This window comes from Podarcis gaigeae (genome assembly GCF_964106915.1).
Source record: "Podarcis gaigeae genome assembly, chromosome: 9".
Lineage (NCBI taxonomy): Eukaryota > Metazoa > Chordata > Lepidosauria > Squamata > Lacertidae > Podarcis > Podarcis gaigeae.
In genome coordinates, this window is record NC_139685.1 from 41,169,247 (window position 1) to 41,190,876 (window position 21,630).

Below are 21,630 nucleotides of genomic sequence, written 5' to 3' on the forward strand. Positions count from 1 at the left end.
TTTGCAATCTCTTGTGTTTAGAATGATCACAGTTCTATATATTTGGGTGGGGAGGGATAACTGCCAAGCAGCTCAGCTGCCCGTTTCTGGAATTTTAAGCTAAGTCCTTCTAAGTGACCCCTTACTCTAGGCTTCAACCTAGAGTAAAATTGTTTTGCTTTTGAAGCCAAAATGATGCTCTTCAAACAAATTTCAGAGACTGCAGGTTTCCCCCAATATCTAAAGAAAACAGTCTGGCATTTCAAGACACTATAGAGTAATGAAGATTTTAACGTTTGTACATAAGAATAAATATTTATCAGCAATAAAAAAGTAACATTTAAATGGACTTATTTTTGCTGGGGAGAATTAAACCACCTTCAACACTTTTTTAAAAAGTGGGTTGTCAAAGGCTGCATTCGTATCACAGAGATGCATGGCTCCATGTAGTCAAGTATTATAAGCAACAGATGTTGCTTATGGTTTGGAATTATATATTTTTGTAATAGCAGGTGGCCCATAGTGCCTATTGCAGTTGCCTTTTGTTCTATATTGGTTCAGCTGAGATGTAAGCTTAAGTGAGTAAACACAAATGAAAGATGAGATCCAATAAACCAATGCTTCCAAAAGGTAAGAACACCAAATACAAGTTATAGGAGCAACGTACAACCATTTCACCGTTGTCCTCAGATTTCAGCCCAGTCTGGTCACTGCCTTAAGGTAGAAGCATTAGTTGTGATGGTGATGACCTGACAGTGGACATGAGTTTATAATCCATCAATTGCTGCCAAAGTGGGAACCCAAAGTAATGAGAATGGAAATTGTAGAAGACACTTCTGCAAAGAAAGCTTTGTGTTTTAATGTCTCTTGGTTCACATTACATTTTAATTAACAGTGTGTGGTTTATACAATTTCCAGAGGGGTTCATGTGCAGCAAAAAACAAAGTCTTGTGGCACCTTAAAAAGACTAACAAATGTTACGGCATAAGCTTTCATAGACTAAATTCAGCTGCATTCTTTGCTAGACGCATGGTGTGTTTTCCTCAGTTGCAGGTATATAGGTCCATACAGTAGTTGTAACAGGGGTTTTAAAACAACACGCTCAAAACAAAGATAGTGGCAATTAAATTCCAGATCAAATGTACGGGGGGGAAAAGCACAGTGGAGTGGTCATTTATGGCGACGATCATAGGTGATATAAAACCTCATTTGACTCATAATACCAGACTCCTCTTTGTTGTCTTATATAGCCCACACCCCAAAGTTGCCTTTGACTGGACTTAACTGCCCAGGGGTCATTTACCTTTCACCTATTATATAGCCATTTTCATGCTGTGTCTACACCATACTGGCTGCTTATAATAAGCCATCAGTGTCAAAATTAGAGAAACCATAACACTTACCAAATTAAATACAAAGCCTTTTGTGTCTTATTTTTTTAATAAAAACCAGGTACTATTCTGTTCTATAGAACACCTGTCTGTCCCTGTAGGTATTTTGTACTGTTTTGAATGAAACTGATGGAAACCATCACCCAGTGTGCCCTATGTATACTAGCAGGCTTCTGTGTTGGGTAGGTGATTCAGATGTACATCTGGATATGTACAGTATCTCCATCCTAGGCAGAAGGCTCTTTTCAGGTATCAATGAACTATCTGAATGAATATTCCTATATGAAAGTAGCAATGAATTAGGAATATTATGCATAGTATCAAAATGTAACAATGCTATGCATTCAATAAATCATGGGTGGATAGATTTGCCAGATTTTAGTGTTTGAATTACCATTTTCAATACAACTCTGGCAATAGGTGCTTTGGCTATATAAGAATAATTTGAAGCAAGTTATTAAGATTGAAATTGAACTTCGGCATCAACTCTTCTACCAAAAGCAACCAGTAAGATTCATAAGCCTCTTTTTGTCTGTCAGAATCTGTGGACAAAGATAGCGTAGTTAACAAGCAACCAGGTTTTTTATAAAGCTAAGAATTAAACATGCCGCTTTGTTGTTTTTCTTGTTTGGTGTTTGACCAGAATATGAGAGTTCTGGCCATCAACTTTGTGTAGAGGAAGTGCTTGCTTGGAATGCTGTTTTACAAGTTCCAGGGAGTTATTGTACCTCAAGCTAGTTTCAATCTTGTACCATCACCCTGGTTCCCAATGGTGTTACTAAATCTTGTAGAGGTTACTGACCTTATTACAAGGATACTATGTGCTTAACTGCCATAGACACCACATTGTAAATACAGTGTCCACGGTAGTAGGAGCTTTGGAAAGAACCACTTTTTTTGCAGTTGTAAAAATCTACTATTCCAAGAGTATATTTGGGGGTCTGGAAAGTTAGCATAGGCATGATGTGCCTGCATGATGTGCATACATTATGCCTTGTCAAGTCTAGCAGAAGTGGATTTTAGCAAAGGTCATTTAACAGCATTAATTCTTGAGGGAAACAATCCTCTATCATAAATGGGTTCTTCAGAAGGATGCTGCTTTTCCATCAGTAATAAAAGTAATAATAATTTGTAGCACTTATTCCTGTATAACTAAACATGCAGCTAACTTCCCTAGAAAGGAGACAGGGGATACAGGTGTGTATAATTGGCTGTATTATTCTTAGTTAAAGACTAATATTCAGCCTCCCCTTTTTAGAAAAGCTACTTAAGCGATAGCTGAGCAAACATGCTTGGATATAGTATCCTCACTAAACTTCTTCTCCTGCAAATTGTGGCCTAGCTGTGGGACTCATTACTGTGAAGGTGGTATTAGTGAACTTAATGGGTAATCTGCTTCTGAAATTAACAAAGATACTATCTCACTGATGATTGAGTTGGTACTCTCTGCAGCTCTAATATAATAGATTAAATTATAGCTAGGGGACTCTAGACAAGACTCTAATGGCTTGTATCTTTTCTATCTCACCTAAGTCAACAGTAAGTTAGTAGAAAGACTACTTCAGTACTATAAGAAACTGACCTGAAGAGTTCTGAAAGGCTCTGGTTTATTGACATTGCAGTTTAACGTTGCATAGTTTCTGGAGAAAATCAATCCAAATTTAAGTATGGTATCAATGAATTAGAGGGACGTGGGTGACGCTGTGGTCTAAACCACAAAGCCTAGGGCTTGCCGATCAGAAGGTTGGCGGTTCAAATCCCCGCAATGGGGTGAGCTCCCATTGTTTGGTCCCAGTTCCTGCCCACCTAGCAGTTCAAAGGCACGCCAAAGTGCAAGTAGATAAATAAATACTGCTCCAGTGGGAAGGTAAACGGCGTTTCCGTGCGCTGCTCTGGTTCACCAGAAGCGGCTTAGTCATGCTGGCCACATGACCCGGAAGCTGTCTGCTGGACAAACACTGGCTCGCTCGGCCTATAGAGCGAGATGAGCGCACAACCCCAGAGTCGTCCGCAACTAACGGTCGGGGTAACTTTAACTTTTTATCAATGAATTAGAAGCATCCAGCTCTACATTTTATTAACTAGGTATCCACAAATTGTCCTTTTATTCTGGAAGCAGCAGCAAGTGGATGAAAAACTGACATTGAGTCAAGACAAGAAGGAGTAATTCCACCAATCTTGATCACTGTCCTGTTTGTTTTTAAAGGTGAACAGGTTTGGAGCCTGACAGTTCTCCTGGACAAAGTGTGAGTATCCAGGAATACATTTTCTTAGCTGTGTAAGCTCTGTCCCCTTTTAGAGGCATGAGAGCTTGCCACAGTAATATGTTGGATGCAAGGCTGCCCTTGAAAGATGACATAGGAATTACAACTGGGGTGAAATGCTATAATTTGCCTTGTAATGAAGAGGCAAAGAGAAGAAAACATATAGCTGTCTTGTGATAACTTCAGCCTTACCCTAAAAGTCTGTAAACAACCTACTATATTTTGCATGACCTCTTTTCAGGAATAGGCATGGACCATAGGTGGTGTTGAGCATGTATTTTGTTTTGGTGAAATCATTAATTGGAGAGTGGGATGCAGAGAACTGTGAAAGGATACATCCAAATATGTTTGAACCTATGCAGCAAGGAGACTCTAGAGAACAGTAGTTGATGTAGCAGCAGGTTGAGGAGCAGTATATTCATAAGTTGCTTTGTGATGTAGGGAAATGTCTTTAAAGGGCTTAGAATAGAGAAACTAAAGACAACTGAATTCAGATTCATTGTATTAAAGTCTTTTTGTGCTGCAAATAAATAAGCTGGAAGAAAACACGCAAATGAAACCCACAAAAAATGAGAGTACAGTCCTCCTCATTTTCTACAATTAAGGAGATAAGGTGTGTAAAGAATATTATAAGTATATAAAAAATTACATTGTAGCAGCAGCTAGGCCATAGTATGCCACACACAAATCTTGGTGAAATGCAGGAAGCACATTAGAGACTTAATTTTTTTTCTTCCTATAATATTGTAAGATTGCTGAGAGGCAGTAGGGTGTGTCATTTTAGGGGATGAAACTTAATTTTTGCAAATTCAGTGAGGGGTCTTAAAAATATGTTTTTGGGTGTGAAAAAAAATCAAATCTGCTATTAATTTTGTGATTGGACAACATTTAGCTTGGTAAATCTATGTTTGATTAAAAAGCACCCAAAGTGTTCATGGAAAACCAAAGAATGATTTTAAAAAAATAGTTTCTCTGCATACAGCATCTTTGGGTTAACATTCCTGTATTCTGCAAGGAGTAGAATTAGTCAGTGTTTAAAAAAGTCAGTTTTCACATAGTCCAACTAATTAGAGTAGCTGTGGCACCTTAACGACAGATAACGTGATGGTGGCATGAGTTGTCAATTGTGGGAAGAATGTACTTCATCAGATGCATAGTGAGAACTGTAGAGACAGGGCAATGGAATATATTCTACTTAAGACTAAAAGTGTTGTTGTTTTTTTAAAGCCAAGCCTGAACACAGAGGCCTCATGTGAGTGTTAAATCAATGGCCACAAAGATCCAGTCACTTTAACAGATGCACAACAAACCCTAGTAGAATGGTAGTCAGATCAGCAAAATGCTTAATTTGAGCTGACTTAGGGAAAGCTGTTAACTATTCCCGCTGCAGAAGTATTTTAGGGCTAGCTTGCTTTCTAAATGCCTTTTTGGGCTAGTACCCATCACTAAATTATTCCAAATAGCTTACTTATGCAAAGCAATCCAAAGCCACATTAAGCAAGATGCAATTTTCACTTTCCCTGAGATGGCATTTATATAGGAATAATTACAACACTACAGCTTGAATTAGTGCTATAATCATGGCTCGGATAATTACACCAGAAGACTGCAGCACTCAATTTCAGAGATGTTTGGAGGGGTGGTTGTTTTTTTTAAAAAAAGATTTGGGTGCTTTTTGACATGAAACAAGCCAAAATAGCAAAGTCTTTGTATTTTGTACTCCTGTTTGTCAAGGATCAGCAATTTGTAGCTGTCATTTTTACTTATTTGTGTATATCATTCTGTGGTTTTCTATTACTAACCCTCCAAAAAGTCACTGTAAAGACTGTGTATAGTAATTCTCCAATTCATATTTTAAAATTTTATTAAAATCCACAGAGACAAAATATCCCCTCTGTACTCTCAGCAAGAACCTAACTTCACAAATGTTAACAGTGGCTTACATAAGAGAGGCACAAAGTATCTCCACTGAATGCAGCTCAGAAGATTGGTGAATGGCTTGAGGACAACTTGACTTACCGTATTTTTCGTCCCATAGGACGCTCCATCCCATAGGACGCACCTAGTTTTTTGGGAGGGAAATAAAGGAATTTCCCCCCCAAAAGCAGGTCGGAGAAACCGAACCAGGTCGAGGAACAGCGGGATGGCGCCGCTGAGCCTCCCTGCTGTCCCCCGAGCTTGTGGGGCTGGCCGATGTCTGTCCGGCACGCGGAGCGCTCTGCTTCGGGGGGCCCCGCGCGCCGGGTGGCAGGCTACTATCCGCAGCGTGGGGAGCCCTGCGGGGAACTCCTGCAGGGCTCCCCACGCTGCGGATATCTTCCTGAAGCCTGGAAAGCAAGAGGGGTCAGTGCGCACGGACCCCTCTCACTCTCCAAGCTTCAGCGAAAGCCTGCATTCGCCCCATAGGACACACCCAGATTTTCCCTTCATTTTTGGAGGGGAAAAAGTGCGTCCTATAGGGCGAAAAATACGGTAATAGCAGAGTTTAAGACAGGAATCTTTCCCAGTCTTACCTGGAGATGCCAGGGATTGCTGCTGAGACCTTTTTCATGGAACCACATGTTCCGTAACTGAACTATGGCCCTTCCCCGATTAATATAAGATGCCATATCCTGGGCCTACATTTCACTGACTGACCAACAAGTGGAATCTGCCCTTCCTGCTGTAATCATGATTCAAACAAAAGATGAATAGTTTCTAACAAAGTAATCTGTTATAATTTTCTATACCACTATTAAATGCTCTGTTAAGCCTTGAACCAAGCCTAAACATTGCGAGGGTGTGTGCACATGATTGCTCCCTTTCAGCAACAAGCATGTCAAAATTTAATGAAACTACTGCATAGTCCATACTATGGTAGCCTTGCTGGTTTTCAAATGTCCAACGTTTTAAATGTCTGATTTTCAAAAGCAGCAAATATAATCACATTTTATGTGATTAGCACACCCACGTTATTTAAAAAACCTCACCTATCCTAACTTTAAATAAGAGCATGAAAATACAATGTCTTTTCAGAGCAATTTTAAAAATTATGCTACAGTTAACACATACACAATTAATCAGTCAATCAAAAGGATGGATCGCTTCCCACAGAGAAGGTAGCAGGACTAGAATTATGAGATCATTTTATTTTTTATGAAGATGTCACCAGACATGGGGAACGGGCCAAGTAACAGGACTGGCAGATCCTTCCCTGCGTAAGATTTTTACAGCTTTGAGAAGCTAAAGGAAGAAGCTCTTTGATTTCTATGGCCTGCAGGATTCTAATTCCGTCCATGGATGATGGTGGGAGAGGAGATTAAGCAAATGGACCCAGTCACAGTAGACCAGTGGAGCAAGAAATGGGGACACTGAAATCCCTCTCTTGCCATTATTGCACTTCTAAACAAATATACACACCATTTTAGGCAACCCTCCTGAAAGGTGTCTGTGAAATTCCCATTTGCTCAGGTGCCATGTTCTAGCATAGAACATGCAAACCCCAACTGCTACTGTTAGTATCTCAGTATGGAATTTACAAAGAGGAGCAAAGTCTTGTCTTCAGATGCTGTTTTCATTGGTTTTGGAGCAGTTTGTCATATTCACCTACTGTAAAAGAAAATGAAGGCTTTCAAGCACAGAGCCACTATTAACACAAAGCCAACTTCAGCACTGGAGGAACAATTACTCTTACTAGCACAAACTGAAATGCAGCTGTAATGCAGCAATTCATCATGTTTGGACCCGTTCTAATGAGTCTCATTACTCACAAAAGAAAATGTTCTTAAGCTATTGGACAGCAGCTGCAACAGGTTCTAGTGTATCTGTCCCAAGTAAAATCCTCTCCTCTACTACTAGGGAGCAAAACATTTCTGCCATCCTTCAAAAGTGCAATGTTAGGACAAGTCAACATACATCATAAATAAACAGCTAGTGTTTTACAATACCACAAAGCTTTCCTTGAACCAAAATAACATTTTAAGCTAAAAAGAAAAAAAAAACAGCTTATAAAGGCAGGCTATTTTTTTCAATTTTGTTTAAAAAAATAGTACTTAAAAAATAGATAGTAACAACTCCCAGATGAAGGTAACCTTTTAACACTACTCAAACAATAACTGGAGTATTTGTGTTCAGCTTATCAATAAAAGTGTACAAATATGGTCTACCAAAAAAGGCTACAGTTTGCATAGAAACATATCATTGTGTGCAAATATTACTAAAATTTAAGGCTTGAGCGTTTAGTTTAGGTAGAGATCTAGCATTTTCAAAGAATGCTGAGAAATGGCCCGGAGGGGAGGAGGGAATTCCATACAGTCTGCACTCAACATCCATTTACTCATTTCATTTAAACTTCAAAGGAATCAACAGCTGAGAGTGTCAGACTTGTCCACAGTGTAAGGCAATATGGTATGTATTCAGCACAGCACCTGCTTCTAGCAAGTCGCAGGCTTATATTTGTTGAATCCATTTGGATTCACAACTCCAGCCACTCGCAATGCTGAGAGTAGGGAAGGAATTGTGACCCTCCCCTGGCAAATAGATACCTAAAACGTTATTTGCATAAAAGGCTTATCAGATTTGACATGCTCATCCTAGTAAGCGCACTCTTACGAAGCAACCAACTTTCCTAGATAGGGGGGAAAAACAACCCACAAAAGCAAATCACCTTTCAGCTGCTTACACAATTGTGCCTTTTTTTTTTTTACCAAAGGTGTCTATAGCAGAGTTTAAAAGAAGGGATCTTGAGGTAAGGAAGTTCAAGGGTGGGAATATGGTAAAATAAGAAATCATTCCATTAATACATCAAGTGTCTATGCTGCACAGTAGGAAATAAGGCCCAACATAAAGGTATAACAGTTTCTCCCAATCAAGTATTACCAGGAACATAAAGTAGAATTTTCCTTTATAAGTAGCTCTCTGTGTTTTTTTTTTAAATTAAAACATCCTTTTTTTAAAAAAAAAGTCTTAAACCTAATAAAAATTCTCAAAGTCACCAAATACTTTGTAACAGAGTATGGAGTGTTCCTGTGCAAGAGCAGCCAACTCCTTGAGAAACTCTGGGAAGAGGGCAGCTGCCAGGATGGCATTCCGGATGTGCAGGGGGGCGCTGGGAAGAGCCGTTCCTTTCTTTGCCTTGCTTCCAAAGAAAGGTTGCAGGATGACCTGGGAAGCCTCAGAAACGTTTCTGCCTTTCCCCAAAGCATGGTTGTGCTGTGCATTGTCTGAAAAGGAGAAAGAGAAAAACAAATTTGTTTTGGTGCAAAAGTGATAAAGACAATTGCAACCCAAGTTTAGTACATGGAACTCTAGCCCAGAATCAGTTTTAAATAATTCCTATAGCACTTTCAAAATCTGCCAGGTGCTTTACAATTCTCATTTTCTTTCACCCACACAACCACCCTAGGAAGTTCAGTCCTAAGTATTCTCATTCCACCAATAGAGAACCAGGACTGGTAGGCTCTGAATTCTGGCTTTACCGTGTTTTTGTGTGCTCTGGCACATGTCACGGTGTTCTGTTGTGCCAGAAGCAGTTTAGTCAGGCTGGCCACATGACCCGGAATAATAATATAATAAATAATATAATATAAATTAATATAATATAATATAATATAATAATATTTATACCCCGCCCATCTGGCTGAGTTTCCCCAGCCAACCTGGGCGGCTTCCACCGAATATTAAAAACAATACAGCATCAAATATTAAAAACTTCCCTAAACAGGGCCACCTTCAGTTGTCTGTTAAAAGGAAAATATTGCCTTGACATCTGCTGGGAGGGCTTCTATAGGGCATGCGCCACTACCAAGAAGGCCCTCTGTCTGGTTCCCTGTAACCTCACTTCTGACAGCAAGGGAACCGCCAGAAGGCCCTCGGTGCTGGACCTAAGTGTCGGGGCTGGACGATAGGGGTGGAGACGCTCCTTCAGGTATACAGGACCGAGGCCCGGAAGGGTCAAGCGGCGGCTTCTTCGGCCTGAAGCAAGATGAGCGCCACACCTCATAGTCAACCTTGACTGGACTTAACTGTCCAGGGGTCCTTTACCTTTACACCTTACAATATAGCTTTCTAGTCTCCAGTAAATACATTTCCTACATGCACATGTTTTCTGTAAGATTAAACAAAATCATCGTCATTAAGGCTGAATATAAATCCGTCGGTATTCAAAATGTAAGGTGGTGCCAAAAAAATTCCCCATATACATATACAAACCACATTTACTTTACAGCTCGAGGAAGAAAAGTGTTCATTTTATTGGTAAAATTGGATCTGAGCATTCCGCCATAACCTAGGCACAGTTCAAATAGTCTTGTATATACCATTACCACAGGCCATTTCTACCTTATATTCCCTAATTGACATAATGATACAAGTTGATGGACAACTGGCTGCAGGCACTGCAATTTGATTGCTGACATTATGAGCTTGACTAAGCGCCAAATTTGCAGCTATCCAGGCATTTGTTTATTCTATAAGCCTTAATATGGTTGTGCATGTTGGGGGGGGGGGCAGCACAGGCAGTGACTGTAGCCTGTGTTCAGATTTATTAAAAAATGTGCAACATCTTTGCAAACGATCAATCCAATTTTTTTTAAATAATAAAGGTGTTGGGGTGTGTGTGTGAGAGAGAGAGAGGGGGGGGGGAGATGAAGAACTAAATAATATGAACCAAACTATAATAATATTCACTGAATATTGGGACTTGTTCACACAGCATGAATAAGTGTTTTGGCTAGATGAAGCCATGTTAAGAATATGAAAGGAAAAGATCTCATAGTGAGCCCTAAGGGAAGACCTAAAACGGGAGCCAGGATCCAAAGAAACATAAATATAATTCTATGTCCTTGAGGGAGTTTGAGGCTTGTTTTCCCCCTCTAAAAGCATTTCTCATGTCCCCATGAAGTCTCATTTTGAAACCTAGGCCTGATTCAGATGCACTTTATGATATAACCTAGGAGTCAGCCATAATGGAAGCTGTAATAGTTCTAGGGGTTGCTCGTGCGTAAGTTGCTGCCACTCCTGGCTAGGTTACCTGGGTGAACCCTTTCTGTCAGCGGGCATTTCTTGAACTTCTTCCAGCAAAGAAGTTCTTTGACGCCTAGTCTCTTCCTACTCTCCCTGCGCAGAAGTCTTCTGCGCAGGGAGGGTGTGGGCAGCGGAGGACCCGTGCTCTCCCCACTGGTCTCCGGTGAGGAGTCCTGGAGCCCCCTCGCCAATTCCCCCTTCTGCCCCCCTTCTCCACTGGTGCTACGCTGATTTCCTTCCCCAGCAGATGGGCTGCCTCTCTCCCTACTGGGACCCTCTCCGGCATCCCTCTGGAGCCTTCCCTCCGCCTCTGGCTCCGATGGCAATTCCCTGACAGAAGCCATAGGCAGGAACCTAAGCAACTGTTGATCCCAGTCATTGGAGGTTGGGTTTCAAACCCAAAATCCATAGCTCAAGCTACAGTGCCTCACAACAGCAAGCTTTTCTGTAGTAGTTATCTGAAACAGCTTCCCAAATCCTATGACCTCTACTAAGCATCTTATTTACTGCACACACCCATGATAGGATAATAATACATTAAGAAGCAGGCAATGATCTTGCAAGCTCCATAGTATATTAGAAGATGTCAGTATGTCAATTATAAATGGAGCTACATTAAGATGAACCCTCAAAGGGAGGGGGAGGAGACATTGGCCTCTGCTGCTTCCCACAGCACTACTGAAATGCTTCAAATTAAATCAAGCAGAAAGGCAAGGATTTTACTTCCCAAAATAAGTGACTTCTTTACACATACTACTGGTAAGCAATTAGTCACTATGGTTACTGTGCTCGTCAGATTCTGCACATTTCCCCATTACCCCCTGAACATAGCTTCTAATGAAAATTTATACCCACAAGAACAGTGCTCTGATACAGTGATTCCAGCAAGATAAGAACCAGGGCTGGGGGGAAGGGGCAGGAATTTAATTATGAAAGCAGAACACAGACCAACTTCAGTCTACGGAACATCCACATTACTTCCAGATGATACAGGAAACAGAGGTATATTGTGTCTGAAGACAGAGGTTCCATTTAGGCATGGCTGCCAAACCTATTATCTATGCATTGGTCTAAGAGCAATCTACCACCACATCTGTTGGTGGTCATTATACCACATCAGCTTGTGATGGCCACTGCATGCTGTGTGAAGTAGTGCTTTGATTTGTTTATCATCAACCAATAACTAAACAGACATCATCAGTGAGGTGTAGGGAGAGGAGAGATACCCTTTCTCCACATTTTTCATAGTTTTGTAAACCTGTGACTTGCTTCCTCTTGGTCATCTTTCATCTCAATTAAAAAACCTCCTCCAACACAAGGACATTCTTTATAGAGAGCTCTTCAAACACTGCTTGGGATGTCACCATCCTGATTAATTTGGGGTAGGCAAGAAACTGTGACAGCCATCATCACCTCTGACTATGCGTCCTTTGCGAATAAGTAAAATTGCACCAGTTCCAACAATCCTTGAGGAGCCTCTGCTGTTTACTTCCCTTCACTTTGAGAACTTTCTGTTGATTCCTACCCTTTGCTTAACAATCCATAAACAGATCTCGCTTCTTATCCCATTACTGCTGGCTGCTGCTCTGCAGTACTTTTGCAAGGGACCTCACCATCCCTATTTGAATAGTTTGCTGACCCCCTCAAACAAATAAGCAAAGGCTTTTCTTTCAATCAGCATGGCTTGTTTCTAGACTTAGTCATGCTTAGTACAGATCCATTGAAGCCTATGGGTTTATGTTAGTTAGGAAAATCTGATATCTCTGTGGCAACAGCTCTACCTTGACAGGTGACATCCAAATCCTAGTACGACAAATAGAGCTACTCATTCAGCACACTAATAACTGGGTGACAAGGAACTCAAAGTCCCAAATTTAAGAAGCAGTTTGGAGATTTGGTACAAGAGCTGTTTAAAGGAAGTGACCTCTAGTGCACATGGATAGTTTTATCTCCCAAGTTTCCTTTTAAACAGCTTTTGTGCAAAAAATAAAATCTCCAAGACTGCATGGTTGTAAGTAGGCAACCTGGGAATTCTCTGCAAGAAGGTCTGGAGAGAGAATAACAGAAAAGGTGCATACCTTTCTCAGTCACAGGTAATACACTTTACTACGCATGACCCTGCTTGTGCTTCGGTCGCAGTAATAAAACTTGACTGGCTAACGCATGAGAACTGGTGGTAATATATTCAGAAGGCAGCTGCAGATGGGGAAGCTGTTCCGCATGATAAGACCAAACAACTCCTCCCCTCACCCCCAGGGAGTTATGGAAGGACTTATTTTTAACATGGTCAACTCCACTTGAGAGAGCACATTCATGAAATGTTGGACATGCTCATCTCTCACGACAATGCATAAACTGCAGAGGTTCCCCCCCCCCCACTAGGATTCCTAAATGAATGTTTGCAACCACACTCCCCATCACATGGTCATTCTAAAAATAAAACAACTCACACACATATTACCAGTTACCCATCTGCTAGTCCTGAAAAGAAGAAAACATGGTTACTCCCTTCAGGAGTTAGAAGTTATAGTGAAAAGCAGCCGTGCCCTTACAGAGATATTTTAAGGGAGTGGGGTCCATTGTCATAAAGATAACTGGGTCAACCTGGGCAAGTTACCTATCTCAACCTACCCTATCTTGGTGCCTTGTAATGAGGATAAACCAAGACAACCACGTACATTGCCCACAGCTGCTTGGAGGAAGAGGAGATGGGGAAGGGGAAGAGAACACACCTCCAATGTATAGCACAGGCTTTCTGTGCAGGAGATTCCGAGTATAATCAATGCATCACCAGTTAAAAGGATAAGATAGCAGGGGATGGGGAATACATCTGCCCCAGATCCTGGGGAGCTGCTGCCAGTCAGAGTAGACAATACTAAGCTATATATGCAACTAAGTCTGCCCTAATATATATAAGGCAAATTCTTCTGTTCCTGTAAACCTAACGGGGTATCTAAATTTTGCTCTTGCAGACAAGGCAAGATTGTTGCTTCACCCTGCTTCTACAAGAAAGCAGCCACAGCCTGTATGTCCGTTAACCAGGTCTCTTATTATAGGATAGTTCTGCAGACACCTTTGATACTGTTCCATAGATCTTCCTGAAAGGCTCAGCTTAAGCACCCCAGGGCCCAGTGTGGAGTGACCCATACTCCCAGCGGTGCGACCACATAGTGAAGCGAACACTCAAAATATTCCAACCTTCTCCATCTAAAGGAAGGGTGGGTGGGATGTTTCACATTGTATTTAATCCCAATATATTAAGACTACCACATAGTTAAAGCAAACCCAAAACATGCTTTCATAGGAACATAAACATAGTGAACATCTTACTGATTTGAGATCTTGTTAAAAATAAGTAATAGATAGTAATACATGTTTTTTTAAAAATAATTTTATGCTTTTAAGAATAGTAGCAACTTGCCTTTAGTCAATGACTCCAGAGGAATATCTGACATGTCCGCCCGTAAAAGCAGGTATTGCTGGGCTTCTATGAGTAGTCCAGGGAAGTCTTTTTCAATGGAAGCAAACTGCTCAATTTTGTTTTTCACAGATGCCAGCACCTGCCAAAACAATAGCAGCAATAAATCTTTATATTGTCATTTGAGTTGTGTCCCAAATCATCTGTTTACTGTGTCCCTTGCTCTCAAAATCACATTAAGGGCAGCTGTGGTGCCAAGCTCTGCCCAACAGCATTATTAACACATCAACTTTAAGGCACCATTCAGTGGCAACTAAAGAAAAAGAAGATCAGGGTAAAGTATTTTGCAATTCTTCTTTGTTTTTAAAGGAAGGGGTGGCACAGGGCGTCTTATTCTACTGAAGTGTGATTAGAAACAATGGAAATTCACAAGGGAGTTCTCTAGATTTCTCATTGCAGCCTTGTGGAGTGAGGCCCAATAGAGTTAAGTTGCAAATAAAGGTAAAGGGACCCCTGACCATTAGGTCCAGTCGTGACTGACTCTGGGGTTGCGGCACTCATCTCACTTTATTGGCCGAGGGAGCCGGCGTACAGCTTCTGGGTCTAAGCCGCTTCTGGCGAACCAGAGCAGCACATGGAAACGCCGTTTACCTTCCCGCCGGAGCGATACCTATTTATCTACTTGCACTTTGACATGCTTTCGAACTGCTAGGTGGACAGGAGCTGAGACTGAGCAACAGGAGCTCACCCTGTCGTGGGGATTCGAACCGCCAACCTTCTGATCAGCAAGTCCTAGGCTCTGTGGTTTAACCTACAGCGCCACTCGCGTCCCTAAGCTGCAAATACACAGGGATATAAATTGTAGAACAAACTGACACTAAAACCCAGCCACATTTGCTTGCATTCATTCCTCGTTCCCTTTTCCTCTTAGAAGGATGACTATAAACTCCTTGGAGCAAGGACCTGGCTGTTGCTTATGTCATTCTGTCGTTCTAGCATTCATGCATAATGGTGGCACTATATCTCGAGAATGTTTAACAACAAATTATATCTTCAACCATATTAGGACTTCTGTCAAACAATCATGAAGTACCTGGTACAATGACCGCACACTAGGCTGGAACACCATGTTGGTATTGAGCAGAAAGGAACGAAGGAGGGGCTGTGGGTAACTTGCCAGATGAGTGACAATGCCAATGAGCAGCAAGTTGACATGCAAGGAGTTCTCCAACATGTTTTCCAGCTTTGAGAGCACCACACTGATAAATGGACCTGCAGATTTAAAAATACACATACACACAAGCGATTAATTGCTAAAAGAACGTAAGACTGAAGAAAGGAATGGTGCTGTAATGTTAAGAAGCATTGTTTTCCAGCCCATTTGGGCCTTTGGGTAAGCTCGTTTTGTGTTGGTTGTACTGCTACCAGGGCAGACTGTAGTGGAGTCCAAGAATGAGCCATCTGCTTGCATCGGACTTCCACAGAAATAAGCCATGCTCCTTCTCCCCAAAATACTTAAGAAGTATCGCTTATTTTCCCTGTCAATTAGTCCCCTGCTTAAAATCCTCTCCTTCCCACCCATTCAGCCTTCTTCATTTGCTCCCATTCCACTTACTGGGCTGACCGGCAGCAGCCCTCTTGCTCCAGCAAGCCACAAAGGACTTCCTTCTCTCCTCCAGCAGCTGCCCCTGCAGACTGCAGTTTCTACAGGGCTAACACAATGTCAAGTAGCCCTACATTTCCCATGGGCTACATTGGCCTAGCCTGACATGCTTCGGAGAAAGGAGAGACCCCCTCCTCCTTTCTTCTCTCTCCCTGCAGCTTGACATGACCTGCCAAGAGGGAGAGGGGCAGGAAGGGAATTCTGCCCTGTTTTCAACCCAGCACAATGGGCACTTCCTGTCTCCTCTACCTGCTCCCTGCTGTGGAAACAAGGGAATTTTGACTTGGAGATCAGCCACACATAGCAATGCTATGAGGGGCTGCACTAATGCAAGGCTGCCCTGCTCTAAACATAGAACTCCCCCACCCCTCGCTCGGGAGGACACAACTACCACCAGCACCCAGCCCAGGAATTGCACAATGACATTCTTACACATATCCTTTTCCTAAGCTTAGGAGGGAGTACAGACAGTGACACCCTCGTGCTATTTTAGCATGGTCTTGGAGCTCTGGCATTTCACAGTGTCTACTTCATAGAGGCTTGACCAATTAATTGATATAAAAGGGTTTGAAATGGCAAGCAGAGCACAGCTGGACATCGCTGCCCCACTTGCCATGCCTAAGATGCCACTATGCAGCATAGCATTAGAATCAGGTTTCTCAGCCTTTCTACACAGCAGTTAAAATCCAGGAAGTCCATCAGAGATGACTGTGACCTTTTAACCTCTGCTGCGCCAAGAAAAGTTTGCGTTGCCAAGGAAGAGTATTAAAAGCTCAACACCTTTTGTTTATCATAGCCATGTTGCTATATGCACAGTGCACAGGAATCATAGAACTGTAGAGTTGGATGGGACACTGAGAATCATCTAGTCCAACCTCCTGCAAAGTAGAAATATACAGCTGTCCCATACAGGGTTTTGAACCTACAACCTTGGCATTATCAGCACCATGTTCTAACCAACTGAGCTATTCTGTGAAAGGCTGTGACTCAGAGGGCGAGCACATGCATAAGGCCCCATGTTCAATCCCTGGCGTCTCCAGGCAGAGCTGGGAGAGACTAGCAGTAGGATTGCTTGCAACCACTGCAAGTTCTCCCATGCAATCTTGCAATTCTTAATAATTATGGAGCTTCTTCTTATTTAATCCCCTTGTCCTACTGGAACACTCTTTTTCAGACACTGATGATTACTGCTGACATGATCCAAGAGCAAAAGCTGTGCGAGAGATTAAGAGAAAAGTATGGGGGTGGTAGATACTGAATGGTAAACTATTCTGGAAATACATAAACGGCTTTAGTTGCAAAAGGGTTCTTGTTGCAAGATGAGTTGCTTCCAGAGACTTAACCATGGTACATATAAATGGCCCTGTCATCACTAAGCTAGCTTCAAGCATCTTGTTAGATGAAGAATCTCAGGTGACAAGTGGAGGTTTACAAGCTTTGCAAGAGGAGTATCACGGACTAATTAGATCAAAATTAATGATGTTATACAAAACTCACCGCGCAGGCAGACATAAAACTAATTGGGGTCCTATTCATAATAAAAGTTTTATTTGCCACATTACATTCCCATTACTAAAATACTGATTGTGTCCTTGTCGGTGGATGAATGAGTTGGGATTTGAATCGCAATAAATTATTAGAAGGAGCGCATGCTATTTTTTTCTCAACGAACACAAAACATTAGTACCACATACAAAGATCAGTTCATTGTCCACCTTGAGTTCTGAACAAAAGAAATCCTCTTATTCCTTGACACAGAAACTATGTTTCAGTGCTACAATCCTATGGGAAAGGAGGAATTAACAGAATTCTTTATGCTGGCTGTGTTTCGATGATAAAATTGTGGTTTAACAAACCAGAATATGGACAAGCTCTCGGCATTTGCATGCAGCTCCTTCCTTTACATAAACGGGAAAACAAGCCAGGAGGCCCAAGGCTTACTGCAGCTCATCCTAGTAATGTTAAAATATGGTTTACTGTTACATGCCAGCTGGGCAACTGAGAAGGAAGATGCCACTCAAAGAGCTGAAGATGTATTAATACTGCAGTAATGTAAAATGTTACCTTTTCTTAATTTGACTGACCCATGTGGGTTTTGGAATATCAAAGTTACCACCAACTGCTACTGTTCAGAAGCCACAAAGCTCCTGGTCTTTTAGCAACACAAACCCAACTATTTATGAAGATTTTTTCGCTAAGCTGATTATTTTTCACAGTGGCCAGACAGCTGCACCAGTGGAAAGGAAATTATTTCCAGACTAGAATAATAAATCTGATAGCAATATGCTTATTCAATTGCATTACTCAGTTTAATTGATCGATGGAGTTATGTGACATCTAGCCATATTTAACATTCTCTTCGTCCCCACCCTTTCCCTGAAAAGTATTATCCAGACAATTTCTCAGTTATATTGTATTGCCTGGATCCTTATGGGAACAGAAAAGTGCTGAAAAAATACCATTTTAAATTAGTAAGTAACAATAAATGGAAGTTTGCTTTAGTTATTTGCTTTTGTCATTATGAGCACATATTTGAAATTTCCCAGCCATTTTACCACCATCATTTCGGGGCCCCCCAATTCATATTATGTCATTCAGAGGAGCTGAGATAATTCAGAACAGATTGTGTTCCAAGAGCTACCAAAGTTAAATAAATAACAGTGTTTTTAAGCCCCAATACAATGTGTCCTGCTAACATCATTACAATAAAATCCTTTTAGGGAAGTGTGATATTGAAAACAGGATGAATTCAATTCAACAGTGCTAAGCGTTTCACAATTGGTAGGGAGCAAAATGTCTCAATGGGCAGGTAAAATGGAGCAGATGCACAGAATGGCAGCAGAGCTGCCATCTAGTGATCAGAAGTGACTAAGACATTTGCAACTTTAATTTTGCAGTGAATAAACAAGGTGTTGTTGTTTTGTCTTACTAGAAATAATTGTTGTTGTTTAGTCATTTAGTTGTGCCTGAGTCTTTGTGACCCGATGGACCAGAGCATGCCAGGCACTCCTGTCTTCCACTGCCCCCCGCAGCTTGGTCAAACTCATGCTGGTAGCTTCGAGAACACTGCCCAACCATCTCGTCCTCTGTCGTCCCCTAGACAGAGGATGAGATGGACTAGAAATAATAGCTATTGTCAACTCTTTCTGTGGCAATTGCTCTTTAGCAGTGTCTGCTGTAATAGTTCGATTATCCTTTTTCCTAAACTATGTAGGGATATTTTCTAGAATTATGCTGCTATCAGAGAATTTCTGTACAGGATATAGTGAGAAGTATATTGGTCTACTTAAGATTTCATTGGTATGAAATCCAAGCCAAGAATATATCTACACTTAATATTCAATGTCAACATAACCAATAAGTCTCTTATTCACATAGCCCTCTCCCCCACCAAGAGCATTATTGTTTAACAGAGTTTTAAGTGACTTGTTTAGAAAATTTTACCTGTAAATGGGATGCTCTGGGTCCTTGCCGGATTGCCAGACCATACATCTTTTGGTCCAAAAGGTGAAGGCATACTTTCTGCTGATGGCGTGTCGGCTGAAAAATTTTCAAAGTCTTCTTCCTCTTCCACAGGAGAGATTGGTTCAGGAATAAGCAATTTAAGTTCTACCAACTCTGTAGGGGTAGAATCCAACTCTTTAATGATGTTATCACACTGGGAAATAAAATCCTCACTTTCGGGGCTCAGCAAGCCCGTGTTAGCATTGTGGTCTTCTTCTAGGCAAGACAGCTTTAGTTCCAAGTCTGGCTGCGGGGTTTCAGCAATGCTGTCATGGATTTGTTTGACTGTTGCATGCTGAGTCAAGTTTGAATTTTTCATATTGTGTTCCTCCAAACTGGAGTCTGTCTGGGGACTTTTAAGGGGACCATTGGCAGGGAGCGACTGCTGATCATCTGTGCTTTGAGATTCTGACACCGAAGCTTCCTCCTTTACGCTGTCTCCTTCCTGAGCATCCTTTTCAGCACATAACCTATAAACCATGACATCATCCTGAAAGTCTGATTCTTCTATATATGACCCTTTGATCAGCATGATTGCATTTTTCTTCATTTCTTGAATGTGCTTTGGTGGCGCTGCAGGTGGTTGTGGGTCTACATTTCCTAAAGCATTATCATGCTGTGGAGAGCCCGAATCAGATCCAGGAGAGATCCCCGTATCATAGCTATCATCCCATTCCAGCTCCAGCTGCAACTTTTCTCCCAAAGGAGTTATCTGAGAGGAACTTGTATTACTAGGTGTTCTGTGCTGAAATCGGAAAATGGGCTGGTCTAGGTTTTTACCATCTTCGTCAGCTAGGGTTTGGATAAACGTACATGGATCAGGGCTTTCACCATCATATGGAGCAGACCAAACCTGGCAGTCTTTCATACAGTGGAGTATGAGGGATTGAGCATCCCAAAGGTACTGCAGGTAACTGATATCAACAGTCTTCCCATATTCCACAATACATGTGGAGTCTGCAGTACCTCTGCTGGTGGACTCTTCAGTTGTACCTGGAATGGAATGGCAGGGAGTCACAGTTAGGGTGTTGAACAGCAACACAAACATGCATAGAAAGATCCTATGAATATGCTTGTAACTTATACCTTGGTTACACAACTATCATAGTTACGTGGCACATGAGTAAATAGCACTATTCCACAAGCAGGCAAATTTACAGAGAGAGATGTGCCTATTTAGATTAGGCCAAAGGAAGAAGATTTGCCAGTTTCCCTAGACTAGATAGTCCCTATTTTATGCAGACTAGTTCAATTAGTTAAACTAGTTTAACTAGTTCAGACTAGTTAAAACTTGGAAATAAGCTCCTGAACAGCAAGATGCTATTAGTTAACAAGCCGCAACGGCGCAGAAGAGTGATTTATGCAACTGCTGCAAACTCACACCCTGTCTTTGGCAAGTGGGGCAAAAAGAAAGACCTCTCCCACTTAATTTTAACAAAACTCTCCAAAGCAAATTAATGTTGAGATATGTTGCTCCTAGAGGCTGCCAGATTCCACAAGATGCAGTAGAGAGAAACCTGCCCTGTCCTGTCCGTAATGGCACACCGTTTTGTGCTTCTCAATGGTCCAAGAAACAAGGTCACTTACCAAGCCTCTTCTAAATCAGTTCACCATAGATGGTTGAATGAACTCTACTGCAGTGTTTCCCAACCTTGGGCCTCCAGCTGTTTTTGAACTACAATTCCCATCATCCCTGACCACTGGTCCTGCTAGCTAGGGATGATGGGAGTTGTAGGCCAAAAACATCTGGAGGCCCAAGGTTGGGAAACACTGCTCTACTGAACGCTACTACTGAACTCCTATTTCAGATCTTGCTCTTATTATAAGCTCAAGGGAAAATCCTTCTGCAATGATCCAGCTGAAGTTTAAATGACTCAAGGAAGCTCCATGTATTACAAATCAAACAGGCAGTAAAAGGTAAAGGTACCCCTGCCCATACGGGCCAGTCGTGTCCGACTCTAGGGTTGTGCGCCCATCTCACTTAAGAGGCCAGGGGCCAGCGCTGTCCGGAGACACTTCCGGGTCACGTGGCCAGCGTGACAAGCTGCATCTGGCGAGCCAGCGCAGCACACAGAAACACCGTTTACCTTCCCGCTAGTAAGCAGTCCCTATTTATCTACTTGCACCCGGGGGTGCTTTCGAACTGCTAGGTTGGCAGGCGCTGGGACCGAGCAACGGGAGCGCACCCCGCCGCGGGGATTCGAACTGCCGACCTGACGATCGGCAAGTCTTAGGCGCTGAGGTTTTACCCACAGTGCCACCCGCGTCCCTTAAACAGGCAGTACTGAGCAACAAAATAGCAAACTGATTGAATTTTTTTAGAGAACAGACAAACAAATGTGGAGAAAGCCTGAATTTGGCAAAATGTAATACGTTTCTCTATGGTGTGGAATGTCCTTTATTTTTATG

At 41.9% G+C, this 21,630-nt stretch overlaps 2 protein-coding genes and 1 long non-coding RNA gene across 9 annotated transcripts in view; 1 reads left to right on the forward strand and 2 right to left on the reverse strand.

Moving 5' to 3' along the window:
- Positions 1–21,630, forward strand: part of GATB (glutamyl-tRNA amidotransferase subunit B) — a 64,462-nt gene that overhangs the window by 39,694 nt on the left and 3,138 nt on the right. The window contains exons 14-15 of one of the 4 annotated variants that reach the window (XR_014568073.1): positions 3,577–3,616; positions 16,892–18,655. The gene's annotated coding sequence lies outside the window, so the exon portion shown is untranslated. Of the gene's footprint in view, positions 1–3,576; positions 4,582–16,891; positions 18,656–21,630 lie in introns of those variants that run through there. The other 3 variants (XR_014568072.1, XR_014568074.1, XR_014568075.1) reach the window with 3 other exon arrangements.
- Positions 814–21,630, reverse strand: part of LOC310852560 — a 215,407-nt gene continuing 194,590 nt past the window's right edge. For both annotated transcript variants that reach the window (XR_014568263.1, XR_014568264.1), the window contains one exon: positions 814–4,004. This is a non-coding gene — a long non-coding RNA (uncharacterized lncRNA). The remainder of the gene's footprint in view (positions 4,005–21,630) is intronic.
- Positions 814–21,630, reverse strand: part of FHIP1A (FHF complex subunit HOOK interacting protein 1A) — an 86,709-nt gene continuing 65,892 nt past the window's right edge. For 2 of the 3 annotated variants that reach the window (XM_083755527.1, XM_083755526.1), the window contains exons 9-13: positions 19,162–20,214; positions 15,148–15,326; positions 14,058–14,196; positions 6,106–8,835; positions 814–5,648 (exon numbers count right to left, since the gene is read on the reverse strand). In XM_083755527.1, the coding sequence (XP_083611653.1) occupies positions 8,585–8,835; positions 14,058–14,196; positions 15,148–15,326; positions 19,162–20,214 (1,622 nt within the window). In that variant the 3' untranslated portion in view covers positions 814–5,648; positions 6,106–8,584. The other variant, XM_083755528.1, reaches the window with a different exon arrangement.